The sequence below is a fragment of the Equus caballus genome, chromosome 30 (genome assembly GCF_041296265.1).
Source record: "Equus caballus isolate H_3958 breed thoroughbred chromosome 30, TB-T2T, whole genome shotgun sequence".
NCBI classification, from domain to species: domain Eukaryota; kingdom Metazoa; phylum Chordata; class Mammalia; order Perissodactyla; family Equidae; genus Equus; species Equus caballus.
The window spans coordinates 32,932,804-32,949,566 of NC_091713.1; the positions used below are offsets into that span (position 1 = coordinate 32,932,804).

At 36.3% G+C, this 16,763-nt stretch overlaps 1 protein-coding gene across 3 annotated transcripts in view; it reads left to right on the plus strand.

The window, feature by feature from the left end:
• Positions 1-16,763, plus strand: part of CFH (complement factor H) — a 78,781-nt gene that overhangs the window by 47,257 nt on the left and 14,761 nt on the right. For 2 of the 3 annotated variants that reach the window (XM_001491704.7, XM_070255782.1), the window contains exons 10-15: positions 2,810-2,992; positions 4,436-4,612; positions 9,619-9,795; positions 10,595-10,777; positions 10,871-11,050; positions 13,505-13,675. In XM_001491704.7, coding sequence (XP_001491754.5) covers positions 2,810-2,992; positions 4,436-4,612; positions 9,619-9,795; positions 10,595-10,777; positions 10,871-11,050; positions 13,505-13,675 — 1,071 coding nt within the window. Of the gene's footprint in view, positions 1-2,809; positions 2,993-3,701; positions 3,981-4,435; positions 4,613-9,618; positions 9,796-10,594; positions 10,778-10,870; positions 11,051-13,504; positions 13,676-16,763 lie in introns of those variants that run through there. The other variant, XM_023632610.2, reaches the window with a different exon arrangement.

Below are 16,763 nucleotides of genomic sequence, written 5' to 3' on the forward strand. Positions count from 1 at the left end.
CCATGGGGTGTTCTTGGCATCCTTGATGAAGATCAGTTGATCACATGTGTCTGGATTTATTTCTGGGCTCTCTATCCTTTTACATTGATCTATTTGTCTATTTTTATGCCACAACCATGCTGTTTTGATTAATGTAGGCTTATAATATATTTTGAAATCAGAAAGTGTGATATCCTCAGCTGTGTTTTTGCTCAAGATTGTTTTGGCTATTTGGGGTCTTTCGTAGTTACTTATTAATTTTAGGATTGTTTTTTCTATTTCTGTAAAAAATGCCATTGGGATTTTGATTGAGGTTGCATTGAATCTGTAGGTCACTTAAGGTAGTATGGACATTTAACAATATTCAAGACTCTAATCTGTGAATACTGGATATCTTTGCATTTATCTGTCTTCTTTAATTTCCTTCATCAACGTTTTATAATTTTCAGTGTATAAGTCGTTCACTTATTTGGTTAAGTTTATTCCTAAGTGTTATATTCTTTTTGCCCTTAATGTAAATGGGATTGTTTCGTTAATTCCTTTTTCAGACAGTTTCTTATTAGTATATAGAATTGCCACTGATTTTTGCGTGTTGATTTTATCTCCTGTGAATTTGTTGAAATTATTTATTAGTTTTAACAGCTTCTTTGTTCAATCTTTAGGATTTTCCACAGATAAGATCATGTCATCTGCATACAGAGACAATTTTATTTCTTCCTTCCAAGTTTGGGTGCCTTTTATCTATTTACATGTTTATCTTGCTGTTTTTAAAATTTCTTAAAAGGGTCACGTTAGTTTATAACATTATTTAAATTTCAAGTGTATATTATTTTATTTCAACTTCTGCGTATACTACCTCATGTTTCTCACCGAAAGTTGCCATCCATCACTGTACACATGCACACATTTACCCCTTTCACTTCCTGTTCTTGATTAATTGCTCTGGCTAGGATTTCTAGCACTCTATTGGATAAAAGTGGTGAGAGTGGGCACACTGGTCTTCTGCCTGATCTTAGAGGAACCAATCATCAGTCAGCCCAGCCAGAGATTCTAGGTGCCTCTCAAAACTCTGCACTCATCCAACCTACTGGTGTTGTACTTAGCATTCCCCAGGAGTCTAGAATAATTCCAGTCCCATGAGTGTCCTGAGATAGGCGAGATAGTAGCCAGTCCTTCCAGGAGGAGGCAGAACATTTGAGGTGTTAGATGTGTGGTCCAGTTCCTTCTGTACTCAGGATAAAGCTAGGAGTTGGGGTTTATCATTTCACTTGCTCTGCCCTGAGCTAGAGAGGGCAGCTGTGGCAAATGCATGCATACACCTTCACATTGCATGCTCTTTCAAACCATTATTTTGCTCTCTGGATCCCCTAGGTATCTGGCAAATTGTGATCTTTGTCAGCTCTCAGAGATGAGTTAATTAGAAGCCAGTCCCTTAGGCAGCAGCCTGAAAAGTTGGGGGTCTGGATGTGCTGTCCACCTCCTTCCAGGGAGAAACTGGGAGCTGGGCTTATCACCTACTAACTCAGCACTCAGCTGGGGATGAACTGTGAGAAGTGCTCACGCCCCCATTCATAACTGACACTTTGTCCTCTGTAGTCACCTGGAGACTAGCAAATGTGGGGGCCTCTAGCTCCCAGAGACAAGAGAGTTGGAAGCGATACCCTGGAGTAGCTGTTGGAAACTTGGGGCACGAGACAGGGGTTCCAACCATTTGCTCCTGAAGTAGAAGCTGGGAGTTGGGTGTTCCTTTCCGATTGGATGGTGCTACAGCACGGATGGGGCTTATGATGGGAGTGTATCTCAGTTTCTCCTACCAGTGAAGGTGTTGGCATTTTCTTGCTCCCATGGTTTGCAGGAATTCTCAATGAGTTTTTGTATTTCTAATAAAAGGAAGTGATACACCTATAGCTGTTAATTTGCTGTGTCTAGGGGAGAGGGTGAGGTCGAAGCATGCTGTTCTATCATCTTACCAACATTTCTCTATTTTTTTCAAATTTACACTGACATTGGGTTTTACTTGCTTTTCTTTTTCTAATGTCTTAAAGCAGAAACAATTCTTGATTTTCAGTCTTTATTCTTTTCTATTATAGTTATTTAATGGTAAAATTTTCCTCTCAGCACTATCTTAGTGTCAAGTCCCAAAATTTTGTTTAACGTGTTTTTATTATCATTCAATTCAAAATATTTAATCTCTTTTTATTTCTTCTTTATCCACATGTATTTAACAAATGAAGCAGAGTTCTGTGAGGAGACACAGTAACTGACAGGAGTCTACTTTCACTGTTTCAAGTTAAATTATACGTAATTTGAGAAATCATCATTTTAGGCTTAGAAGGTCAATGAATGTGTTGATCTTTGTCATCTTCATTGAACTCCTTATATCCATATAGTTTATGCACCCAATTATGATGACCAACATTTCAAAATCTCAGAGCCAAAGAGTACGGTAGCTATGGTGGAAGATTCTCTGAGATCATCATCTGATCTGAGATACCCCAATTGATTAACTGAGTTCTGGGGTTGCTTAAGAAATCCAAACTAGGTAATATTTAATGCAAGCCCCAGGAAAGGACCCATTGCTATGAGAGCTCTGGCATGTTCTCCATCAGACTGACAGATTTCTAGTGATTTCTTAGAAGGGATTCTGGATTCTGAGTATTTTAAATCTTGCTTTGTTCCAAAGACTTTTTAATGGAGTATCTTGATTTAATATTTTTGGAAACGCATAGCTTATTTTCTCTGACAGAAAAGGTCAATGATTAGAACTTCTCCAGATTTTCCTTTACCAATGACATGTGCTTGTCTTTTCCTTATGCTTTCTCCATTTTAGAAACATGTTCAAAATCAGATATAGAAATTGAGAATGGATTTATTTCTGAACCTGACTTTACATATCCCTTAAATAAACGGGCACAATATAAGTGTAAACCAGGATATGTAACAGCAGATGGTAAAACATCAGGATCAGTTACATGTCTGCAGAGTGGATGGTCAGCTCAACCCTCATGCATTAGTAAGTAATTGATTATGTTAGTTTTCATTATCCTGATGGTCATTGCACAAAACTTCACTTTAATTCTTCTTTGGGGGCGGGACTAAGGTGCTTCCATTTGAAAAGATAAAAAAAAAATACTTTGAGACAAGCGTATAATTTTTTGCCTTCCAAGATTAATTACTAGTGGGGTAGAATATCAGTCCATATTTCAGTTCAAGTTTTTCCTCTTTAAGACCTTCTGGGGTTTTGAAACTAGTTGGGGAGCCTTATGTGTATTCTTTGTAAACTCGTTTGTTATTAACTGAGAGCTTTGTGCCTGTTGCATCTGCTTTTAGATGATCAGACTTTTATGTCACAGTCTCTGGTCCTAGGCATGAAAGTTATTTTTTTAAGTGAAGATATGGGTTCATAATACATAATTTTGGATTATGTATAATTTACATATATTTTATACTACGGGATAGGTCCACTTCTGAAAAATCCTTTCGCTTAGTAAATCTTCCTAAACATCTAATAAGTGGAGACTGAGAAACACTTCTAGATTGTACCAAATTTTTCCCTGTCCCACTACCTGGACGTTTATGTAGATTTTTCTAAGAACAATTTGCTCAGTTTATCTTATTACCCTAAAGCCACACAGTGACACATTTTGAAATGATATTTAACATATTCACTTTAAGTGAAGAGGGTATTTAGAACATCCATCTGTACTGTTTTCATTTTTTAGGAAAATATTTGGGAAATCAACGTCAGCATGTGAGCTTTAAAAATTAGTATGCTTGGGTCTGGCCCCGTGGCCGAGTGGTTAAGTTCGCGCGCTCCGCTGCAGGCGGCCCAGTGTTTCGTTGGTTCGAATCCTGGGCGCGGACATGGCACTGCTCATCAGACCACACTGAGGCGGCGTCCCACGTGCCACAACTAGAAGGACCCACAACCAAGAATATACAACTATGTACCGGGGGGCTTTGGGGAGAAAAAAGGAAAAAAATAAAATCTTTAAAAATTAGTATGCTTTAATGCACAGTTTTATAGAATATTTAAAAAGTTACTTGCACTGCTCAAAATTAATCTTTTTATTCAACTAATCCATTTTTCTCTGACATATATATTATAACTGCTAACTCACAAAATGCTATTCTGCTATGCTAAACATTGTACTGGACTATTTCACTAATAACGTGGGATAAATGCATACGCATAATTGAATTGAGGAGAATATTCTTAAAATAAACTTTCAGAGAGTTTAAGTGGTGAGAAAAATGCTATGTAGAAATATTTTGTTTTGTGTAATGAATACATGACAATGATTTATCACTGATATCCTTAGATTTTTTCATATGATACTTAATTTATCAGCATATATGAATTGAGAAAGATTTTTCCTTTTTTCCCTTGGGATGGATCTTACTCATTTAGATTGTCCATTTAATAATATTAGAAATCAATTCTATTATGCATTAGAATATTGTGATATGCCAGTATTTGAGAATGCCAGAGCCAAAAGTAATGGAACATGGTTTAAGCTCAATTACACCTTGGACTATGTGTGCCATGATGGATATGAAAGCAGAGGTAGACGCTCCACAGGCTCCATAATTTGTGGTAAGGATGGTTGGTCTGATACAGCCACATGTTATGGTAAGTACTGTTTTTTCAGGTCTTCTTTTTTCCTGGATTAACAAAATTAACAAAATTTGTTCCAAATGAAACATTTTTAACAAATTTGAAGCGTCTATAGTCATTTTATGGAACAATGATTAAAATCAAGGTGTCTCCTGAGTTAATGCAAATTGGGAAGAGAGGGTGTTTTGAAACCCAAAGATCATAATCTATCTTTAAAGTTTTGTGTTAAAGTAATGTTTCCTATGGGCCATATACACCATAGATTTGTGAGTAAAGTACAATTGTTTTAGTTATTGTGAATGGAAACTTTCATGTTCTTTAAAACTGGGCTCTCATTAGCAAAATTCTAATTTCTTACCACTCACTCAGCTATTTTGCTCCTGAGTTTCTGGTTTACCCCTCCCACCCTGAGTGTTCATTTCTGCAGGCCCTGAGAGGAGCTCTTTATTTTCCGACCTTGAACAAGTTCTGTGGACTAGGACATGACTCTCTTTAATGTTTGCCGACCAGCTGTCTGTTTTCCAGGGTTAGAAGTAGGGCTTGAATCTGTGGAAAACTGAGTGGATGCAGAGTGTTCCAAGCCAAAGGAACAGTGTTTGCAAAGCTTTGGAAAAAATACAACATGTAGGAAAAGTCAGGGGGGTGGATTGTACTCAAGAGAATCTCATGAGCTGAGTCTGGACAGGAGGCAAAGGAAGGCTTATCCAGGTTGTTTCAGTGCATGTTCGCAACTCGATTAATTTTACGCTTGACAAAAAGCCACAGAGGAGTTTTAAGGAAAGGAATGATATAATTTTTCTTGGATTTTTGAAAGTTTTCTTTTCCTTTACGCTGTGCTTGTGGTGAATAAAGAAGATTCAGGAGTCCATGTAGGGTGAGAAAGAGAGGGGATTGTGATACGACGGTGACTGAGAGACGCAGAGCAGAGGAGAGATATGAGATACATTTTGGTGGTAGAAAGCAAAGGCAAAGTTATGAAATTAATGTGTTAGACATTTGAACATTAGACTTAAAACATTAAAGTTTAATGTCTTAAACTTTAAACATTAAAGTCATGAAATGAATAAGAAAGTGTAAGAGGTCAACTCACATGTTTATTGATTCGATTTTTCTAAGCAAGCAGGTAAATGGCAATGCCTTTTGGTGATGTGGTTCTGGCAGGAGAGAGAGCGTTTTGGAAGGACCATCACAATTTTTGACTCTGACACATTATGGTTGGGCTGCCCATGGACAATGAAAATCAAATATGCAAACCACAGTTAGATGTGTAGGTCTAGCCAAGAGATATACTTGTGGGATTACCACCATATAAATGATGATATCAAATTGGAAAAGAATATAGAATGAAAGGAAAAGAGAGCTCAGGACTGGACCCTGAAGTGCTCCAACATTTAGGTGTCAGACAGAAGAGCAATAGGCAGCTAAGTAGATGGAAAAAAGGGGGCCTCTGAGAATCGGGAGAAAAAAGGGTAGGAATGAAGGTCGTCCTAGATATGGAGAGAAGGAAATGACTAAAGGAAGAGGAGCTAGACCAGAATGATTAATAGTGGAGCCTGTGGAGTCAGCCTGGCCAGGTTCTACTTCCAATTCTAACACTTGCTAAGCAGGTATCTTAGGTCAACAACCAAGCCTATCTGAAGCTTTGTTTACTCTTCCTTATCTGTAACGTGTTTTAATATTTACAATTGTCAAAATATTTCAAAGGCTTGTGTTGATCAATAGACTAAATTATCCATATAAAGTTCTTGCCACAGTGCCTGCCATATAATAAACTCAAGGAAATTGTAGTCCAATTATATTATTTTATTATGATAATTCAAGTAGTGAATATTTCTAATTCAGTTGATATGTCCATATTGAAGAGTGTAAAAATGTGATGTATTTGGGTACATTGATGCCAAAAATAACTGTAACAGGAACACTTTTCGATGGAGTATACAGGGCAAAACCTAAATAGAATTTACTGAAGAAAAATGATTAGTAACAAATTTCATATAGCATATGGGCAGAACTCTTTCAAGAAAGTTGGCTGTGTCAGACAATAGGAGTTTCAGAAAATTGCTAGAGGAAATTATGCACTGAAGGGAGTATTTATGTTTTAAAGTTAGGAGACGTGAGAGTGGACTGAATGCTGGGGAGGATGGAGTAGGGAGGGAAGCAGGCAGAGATGGAACACATGAGGTGGATAGTTCCCTGTGAAGGTGGGAGAGAAAGGGAACCAGGGCTCCCGTGGAAGTACCAGCCTTTGGTGCAGACAGGGCTACTTCCAACTTTTCACAGGAGGAAGGAAGGAAGGAAATGAGTGTGTAAACGTCATGCTGGGAAGAAGCAGGAGCTGATGGTTTCTATTTTCCAAAGAAGTACGAGACACAGTCATCTGAGATTGAGTGGTGCATGGGGAAAGGAGCAGAAGGAACACTAGGTGGAGTAGAAAAGTTTCTAACAGAGACTTCTGAGAGAGATGCAGGTGAGCTTCTTATAGAGCTGAGGTAGATGTGCTTAGCGGTGTCTCGGTCCCGCTTAAATCTGATTCACTCAGGTTGTCAAAAAACGCTTATCGTGGGCTAGAAATAGACCAGGAGAAAATGGTGAAAAACACAAACATGGGTCTGCATTTCAAGAGCTTTCATCTCAGCATGAAAAACACCAATGAATTAATCCAAATAATGAAACGAATGGTAAAAATATTTTAAATATTTTTGATGTATAACTATGTTCAAAGAAACAAAAGAATCCAAGGACTTAGAATATCGGAAGGGATGGAAAGATCTACTTCATAGGGGAATGCATCTATGCAAAGAGAGGTTGAAAACCTCGGAACAAATTCGAAGATCGTAAAGCCCGGAGTCTGGAGTGACAGGGGGAGAGAGATATGAGATGACATTGGAAGTGCAGGCTAAGGAGGGGTCGAAAAGAGTTTGGATTTGATTCCAAGTAGAAGGGGAGGCTTTTAAGATGATCATGAACTTCTTTTCTGGGATTAGAAGCAGATGCTGGTTTTGTGAAGACAAAAGCTTTTACAATTTTGAGGAGCTTTCTTTTAAAAACAAGAATGCAAAATCATGAATATATAATTCCCATGCTCTTTCCAGTGTCACCACATGACAGGAAACGTAAAGGAGAGGAAGTAGGAGCGATAGAGACAGCAGTGGCAGCTAATGGCAAATTTTATAAAAACGTATGACCTTGTGAACCCATCGGTAGGAATTCACCACAGTAGTGTAGGCCTCCAAAAGTTGAAAGAACAAATGACAGCTCAGTATTCTTTTCAAATAACTTCTCTCAACCATGTAGCAGAAAATTGCACACAGATTGGCTGAAATCTGAGTTTATTTCAAATATCCTGTGTGTTCTTCCCTTTGGGGAGAGGTTTCCAATGAGTAGTTGCTATCATAAGCCACTTAAGCCCAACTTACAGCAATCTTAAATAAATGTGCACTTCAGATAAAAAAATCATACTCACGTTTCCAGCATCAGTGCTAGGATTTAGGATTTTGACTTTTGGATAAAGACAAATATCTTTAATTCAGAGTATGCCCATTCAAACTCTTCCTTAAATCACATTTCTTAAGTCATTATCTTTCTTCTCTTTTTTTGAGATTGGCACCTGAGCTAACAACTGTTGCCAATCTTTTTTTTTTTTGGTCATGCTTTTTCTATCCAAATGCCCCCACTACATAGTTGTATATTTTAGTTGTGGGTCCTTCTAGTTGTGGTGTGTGGGATCTTGCCTCAGCATGGCCTAAAGAGTGGTGCCATGTCTGCGCCCACAATCCGAAGTGGCGAAACGCTGGGCCACCAAAGCAGAGCACACTAACTTAACCACTTGGGCACAGGGCCGGCCCCCCCTTAAGTCATTATCCTTATATAAATATGACAGTTCTAAAATAGCCAACAGCAAGACCTTTTGTTGTTGTTACAGCAGCATTTTTCACAATGTGATGAGACAGAAAATTTATATAAAATGAGCACAAAATATGCAGACAAAGACACATGCAAGTGAAAGAATTGCTACGTAGAAAACTGGAATCAAATTTAAGGAGAAGAATCCCAGTGGTTCTCATCAAGCCTTATCTTTTCAACTAAGCTACAGAAGTCAACATTAAAGCAAGAAAAAAGCAATTTATTGAGTTTCTTTGTGTGGCATTACTTTTAAAAGGTTTACATATCTAATTTTATGAATATGTTTTAATACTTGACTTTTAGATTGTATAAAATTTCATTTTAGTCTAATTCTAATTTTTAAATTTGTTTTTAATTTTTAAATTAATTGGCAAGATAGAAAAATTCCAAATGAGAAAAATGCATTTTTTTTAATATTTAGCAGTCACAAATTTTACAAGTTTTAAGGGATAATTTTACACACTTTTAATTTGAACAAAATAATTAACAATTAGTAGGTAGTATAAATTAAAGGTATAGTAAGAATAGATGGTTGTATATTATATAACTATTTGGAATACCTAGAATTTGCCTAGCTATGTGACTCGAACATGTTTCTTCAATTTATTTCATGTTTCAATGTGATTCTTCGCTTACAGAATATTTATTAAGCAATTTTCAATGTTCTTCTAACTAAAATGCATTAGAAATTCCTCTTCTGTGTATTCTGGTTCCCCAATTAAATTCAGGAAAAATACCAATTTTTATTTAACAGTGCAATTAAAAATTGTAGCATTAGCTTTTTAATGTGAGAAAATACTTTTATGTTGTGAGAGTACAGAAAATGTAACATTCAATTTTACGAATGACAGCGATAAAATCAGGTCTAGACTAAGCAAGCTGACTTTGCAAATAAACTTTCAGGACACATATATTGTTGTTCGATGCCTTAATATTTCTCAAAGAGTCTTATGTGGATTTAGAGGGTGTAGAAAACCTAATATGTAACAGTTTTCAAGCAAGAGGTTTACCTGGTGCCTCTGTATATGCAGTTCCCAGCACCTCTTTGTTACGTGACACATATAACATTTACTTTGGCAATTATACATTCTCATTAAATTATTTGACCTTTGTTGTAGAGAGAGAATGCAAGATTCCCCAAATAGAAAGATATTTAAATGTTGAGCCCAAGAATGACATTTACAAAGTTGGAGCCGTGTTGAAATTCTCCTGCAGAAAAAGACATACAATTGTTGGAGCAGATTCAGTTCAGTGCTACCACTTTGGATGGTCCCCTGGTTTTCCAACATGTAAAGGTGAATATGTGTTTTACAATTGCTGAAACAAAAATTAGAATTGTGGATATCAACATTGTTTTTCCCTCTTAATTTTCTGTTGGCTTCCAGTCTGTGTTTATAATCTAATGGATTAAGCCAGAGATATACCTGCGACGGACATGTGTTCTGTAGTGTATACTGCAGATTTACTTCTTTAAGAAATTAATCTTCAGTTGTTTCCTGAAATACGCAGTGGAAGTCTCTGTACATACATACATGGTATCGGACACTAGGGGGATTTCCTTTATTACTTTTCCTTTGCCTACAAGCCCGCCATTAATGTTGGACATTTTACATGGCATGGGCCTTACCTCAAGTTTCACTGAGTATGTCTAAAGAATATTCAAGCAGCTCATAGTCAGTTCAGTCACAGGTATGACTTGATCAAGGCGAATATGTGTTGATCAAATGCTTGCCTCAAATGATGGTATTTTTTTCAAAAAGTTTTGATAAAATGTTTCAGTGGAATATGAATATTGCTGTAAGTTATACACTATATATATTAACTGGTTTGCATACATCTTTAGAGTATCTAGATTATTGAAGATATTTTCTGGGCTTAAATATACTTCCAATGTGCTACTTCAGTAGTATAAGTAATAGAACCAGGAAACATGAATCTGCTGTAAACACCATTGTTTTGTCATTGTTTAAGAATGCTTTAATAAATTAGTCAATAAATAATAAATTAATTAAAGAAAAAATATCTCCATTTGACTGGGTTTTTAAGTTGTAAGTAGACAATTTAACCATTAATTACACAGCATTTCTACTGTAGCTGAAGTAAGATCGTGTGGTCCACCTCCTCAACTCCCGAATGGGGAAGTTAAAGAAACACAGAAGCAAGAATATGGACACAGCGAAGTGGTAGAATGTGTTTGCCATCCTGGATTTCTGCTGAAGGGTTCTAACAAAATTCAATGTGTTGATGGAGAATGGACCACTTTGCCTACGTGTTTTGGTAATGTATGAAAATATTAATATTTAAACTTAAATCAACACTTTGTTTTCATATATATACACAAATAAACATGTTTTTGTGAAATTTTCACAGAGGAGGAGAGTACATGTGGAGATGTACCTGACCTTGATCATGGCTATGTCGAGCCTTCTGCCCCTCCCTATCGCCATGGAGATTCAGTAGAGTTCACTTGCAGAGAAGCATTTACAATGATTGGACACAAGTCAATTATGTGTATTCGTGGAACGTGGACCCAACTTCCACAGTGCATTGGTGAGAATACGCTTCTCAAATTGGCATTCAATAGGATTTAATATTTTTATTGTAAAATCTGTATTCACAACCATATTTTTAAAAATTTAGATATAATCTTGAAAATGTCGGTTTTAAATTATAATGAATCCCAACATTTGTTGTTGATAATTCAATATGTGTGTCCAGAGGACAGACATAAAATAGCAAGAGAAATTTATGAATCTTTCTGTCTCTCATATTAACATTGTTTATAAGTGTGGAGCTACATTTTACCTATAGGTATGTATATGATTAAAATAGTACTAATTACCAGGAAAATAGAACTCTATTTGCACAAATACCATGTTTGTTTTTCTATGGTACTCTTTCTTTCGGGCCCTGGCAAACAAGGAAATAAAGTTGAGGAAATATGCATTTGCTACACTCCTACAGAAATCTTGCCTCTCTCAGAGCTTCTAACAATGATAATTTTTCAGTCTGTTTCAAATGCAGTAAAAGAAGTTAATGAGCCAGAGGGTGGGTGGGTCACAAGCTCTCTCCTTCAGTAGCGTAGCTCAGTCATAGAAGACAGTCAGGGTTGGGCCAGGAAACTAACCTGATTGATGCCCTTTGCCCTGTAAGTGAATCATCCCCACCTTTGGATGACCACGTCTTTGATGACTAACTGGGAGAATCCTGGGGACCCTCTTGATTTTCCTTTAGAATGAGTTCTTTCCTGGAGTTTTGTGGGTCCTGCATTCAAAGAGAGCCCTGGATGTCCAGTATTAGTTATTCATCAGACTTCTAGTCATTACTTATTCAAGGAGAAGGCAGAGCTGAGCCTCTGCTCCTCTAGAGCATGATTTCATATGTGTTTTGCTCACTGTGTATTCTCAACACCCAAAAATGGGCTGTACATGCAGATGACATTTAATAGGAGTTTGTTACATGAATCAGTAAATTTTGTTGCTTCTTAATGCTTAGATTTTTCTAAACACATTCCTCTCAAAAGTATTGCAAGTCCTTCAAGACCAAACCTCATCTTTGCCCTGTTCTGTCTCCACAAATGATCTTATCTCATTTCATATGGGGGAAAAACCCAAGGCAATATTAGGTATGAAATTTCTCAATTTTCATTCTGGCTTATACCAAACATCTGCTTCAATTGTTACTGTCTTCTGTTCTCAGAGCTTTCCTTTCTGAGGTGAATCCTCTACCTATATTCGACTTCACGTACTCCCCTGCCAGCTGTCAGAGGCTTTATTCCAAGTTTCTCCTCTCAATGTTTATTTTGCACCTCCCTCTACTCTGGCTGTTCACTCATCTCACTGTGTTTATTCTCTCCTAATAAACAAAGAAATCCTTTCAGAAACCAAGAAATCACAGAACAGAATGACAACCTTCACCACCACTCCCTTTGACTATTGATCTTCCTTCAGTTACCGTCTCTTGAGGAAGATCTAGTTTTGTCTTCCTCAACACGCTGGACTAGTCCTAAACACAGCACTATTTCTGCAGCCTCTGGTGTGTTTTGAGTTAGTCTCTTTTATTTTATTTTTCTTCAAGGTTGCAGTACAAAATCATTACATTTCATTGGCCAATTACTTGACTTTTCTTTATTCTGTTCATCCTTACTTGACTGTGATCATTAACAAATCAACAAGTACTACTAAAAACCTACAGTGATATTTTATCAGAATCAAACAGGATTCTCACCTGTATTGAATTTTTTAAATATGTAACTATTTAAAAAGCTTCTATAGTCAATATTTAACTCATACTCAAACCAGCAAAAGTTTACTACTATGGTATTATAATATTATTGAAATATAGAATGATCTGGTGTATAAATTAGCTTCTTGAAAATTCTGAGAGTATATATGGAAAACGTTGTGACCTTAAGAACCCAATTTCTTATTCCAATTTTGCGTCTCTGTTTAAATGCCTGCTTTCATATTCACATTCTATACAATATACCTTAGATGTACTTTTCTTATTATATTACCCCACCTTTCTTGAAAAAAATGTCTTTAAACTAAGAACTTCGTAGAGTCTAGTTCCACAAATAATTGTTTTTATTTTAATGTTTGAAGACTTTGGGTAAAAAGTACTGTAGAGATACTTGAGATCAAGAAAGAAATGAATGTGACCATTTGCACAGATTTTAAATATGGAACCAAATTTAACCACGGGATGACTATTCGCTATGTACACCATCCACAAAAGTCAACCTCTTATGCTCTTCTAGTCCCCTAAATGCAAAATGTTTTTATGATGGATATTTTCTATGAAATTTCAAATACTGCACACAGGATTTATGTTCATACAGAATAGCCCATCTTGTGCAATATGATCTGGAACCAAGTTTGGTTGGTGGAATGTATAGGCATACATTTTAATTTCATAATACTATTGACCGTATAGCTTTTTTTTTGTAGTAGTCGCTTTGATTCTTCTAATTAGTCTTCTCAAGAAAACATTTTCATGTTATAGCAACAGATGAACTTGCGAAGTGTAAATGGTCAAAGTTAATTACACATGAGGAAAGCTATTCACATAAGATTGAATTTAATCATAACGCCAACGTAAGTTACAAATGTAGAGGAAAATACAAACACTCAACCTGCGTAAATGGAAGATGGGAGCCTGAAGTAACATGCACGGGTAAGCTCTTATTTGCAATCTTTTCAAAGTTTTGTTCTATTTCTTCCTAACTTGTAAAAGTAATATATTTGTATTTTTCAAAATTTTAGCTATTTATTCTGACAAATAAGTTTCAAGCTGGATAGTAATTTAGAAACTAACCAAACCCTGATTCTACATATTATTTGTATCGTGTGCAGCGGTCAACTATAGAACAAACCACCCAGAAACTTGGTGCCTTTAAATTAACATCTGGACAGTAGGTGTGCTCATTGCTATGAGAGCACCAGTGCTTCTAATTCCTTCTATTACTTGCAAATCTCCCTATGCCTACGCCTGTGACTATTATGTATGAATATATCTATCTACATATTTATCTATGTTTGTATGTATCTGTCTCTAGTTATCTATTTATCTATATTTATCTTAAAAACTAAGTCATCTTGACACCACCAATTTGAATTGAACAGCACATAGTTTATTCCAGTTTTCCAGTTTTCGTATCTCTATTTTTCTTCTCTAAGTGTAGGACACCTTGACTCACTATCCTCAATATTTTTACCAATTTCCTCAAGCCTAGAACATACAGAGAGTGGTTTCACGGCAATAGAAAAACGAATCTCCTATCTACAGTTTAGTCCATTTTTAGTTCGTATTTATTTATTTGAGCAGCGAAAATATTTTATTTTTTTTTTAGTTATTTTATTGAGCTCGTAATGGTTTATAACATTGTGTGATATCAGGTGTACATTATTATTTATCAGTTTCTCTATAGACTGCATCGTGCACACCACCAATAGTCTAATTTTTATCCATCACCATATATGTGTGCCCCTTTACCCCTTTCACCCACCTCCTAACCCCCTTCCCCTCTGGTAACTGCTAATCTGTTCTCTTTAACTACCTGTTTGTTTATGTTCCACATGTGAATGAAATCATGTGGTGTTTGTCTTTCTCTGTCTGGCTTATTTCCCTTATCATTATACCCTCAGGGTCCATCCATGTTTTTGCAAATGGGACAATTTTGTCTTTTTATGGCTGAGTAGTATTCCATCTTCTTTATCCATTCATCAGTTGACGGGCACATCTTGGCTATGGTGAATAATGCTGCAATGAACGTAAGGGTGCATAAATTTCTTTGAATTGTTGATTTCAATTGCTTTGGATAAATACCCAGCAGCGGGATAGCTGGATTGTGTGGTATTTCCATTTTTAATTTTTTGAGAAATCTCCATACTCTTTTTCATAGTGGCTGCATGAGTTTGTGTTCCCACCAGCACTGTGTGAGGGTTCCGTTTTCTCCACATCTTCTCCGATGTTTGTTATTTTTTGTCTTGGCAATTATAGCCATTCTGACAGGTGCAAGGTGACATCTCACCACAGTTCTGATTTACACTTCCCTAGCAATTAGCAATGCTGAACATCTTTTCTTGCACCTGCTGGCCATCTGTACATCTTCCTTGGAAAATTGTCTGCTCATATCCTCTGCCCATTTTCTGTTTGGATTGTCTATTTTTTGTTGTTGAGTTGTATGAGTTCTTTATATACTCTTGAAATTAATCCCTTGTAAGATATATGCTTTGCAAATATTTTCTCCCCATTGGTGAATTTTCTTTTTGTTTGGTTCATGGTTTCCTTTGCCTCGCAGAACTCTTTACTCTGAGTATTCCCATTTGTTTATTTTTTCTTTTGTTTCCTGAGTAGAAACGGTATTTGAAAAGATGCTGCTAAGACCAATGTCAAAGAGTGTGCTGCCTATATTTTCTTCTAGAAGTTTTATGGTTTCAGGTCTTACATTCAAGTCTTGAATGCATTTTGAGTTAATTTTTGTGTATGGTGTAATATAATGGTCCATTTTCATCTTTTTACATGTGGCTGTTCAGTCTTCCCAACAACATTTATCAAAGAGACCGTCCTTTCTCCATTGTGTGTTCCTGGCTCCTTTGTCAAAGATTAGCTGTCCATAGATGTGTGGTTTTATTTCTGGGCTTTCAATTCTATTCCATTGATCTGTGTCTGTTTTTGTGCCAGTGCCATGCTGTTTTGGTTACTACAGCTTTGTAGTATATTTGGAAATGAGGGATTGTGATGCCTCCATCTTTGCTCCTTTTTCTCAGGATTGCTTTAGGGATTTGGAGTCTTTCCTGGTTCCACATAAACTTTAGTATTCTTTGTCCTATTTCTATGAGGAATGTTATTGGGATTCTGATCGGGATTGCATTGAATCTATAGATTACTTTAGGTAATATGGACATTTTAATTATGTTTATTTTTCCAATCTAAGAGCATAGAATATCTTTCATTTTTTTATGTCATCTTTGACTTCTTTCAATAATGCCTTGTAGTTTTCAGTGTATAGGTCTTTCACCTCCTTGGTTAAATTTGTTCCTAGATATTTTATCCTTTTTGTTGGGATTTAAATGGGATTGTATTCTTGAGTTCCCTTTCTGCTATCTCATTATTATTGTATAGAAATGCAACTGATTTTTGTAAGTTGATTTTGTACTGTGCAATTTTGCTGTAGTTTTTGATTATTTTTGATATTTTTCTGGTGGATTCTTTAGAGTTTTCTACAGATGGGATCATGTCATCCACAAACAGCAAGAGTTTCAATTCTTCATTGTCAATTTGGATATCTTTTATTTCTTTTTCTTGCCTAATTGCTTCACCCAAAACCTCCAGTACTATGTTGCATAGGAGTGGCAAGAGTGGACACCCTTCTCTTGTTCCTGTTCTCAGAGGGATGGCTTTCAGTTTGTAACCATTGAGTCTGATGTTGACTGTGGGTTTGTCATATATGGCCTTTATTATATTGAGGTAATTTCCTTCTATTCCCATTTTATTGAGAGTTTTGTCATAAATGGATGTTGGATCTTGTCAAATGCTTTCTCTGCATCTGTTGAGATGATCATGTGATCTTTATTCCTCATTTTCTTAATGTGGTGTATCACATTGCTTGATTTTGTGGATGGAGAACCATTCCTGCATCCCTGGTATAAATCCCACTTCATCATGGTGTATAATCCTTTTAATGTCTTGCTGTATTGGGTTTGCCAATATATATATATATTTTTGGGAGTGGCAGTTCGCCCTAAGCTAACATTTGTTG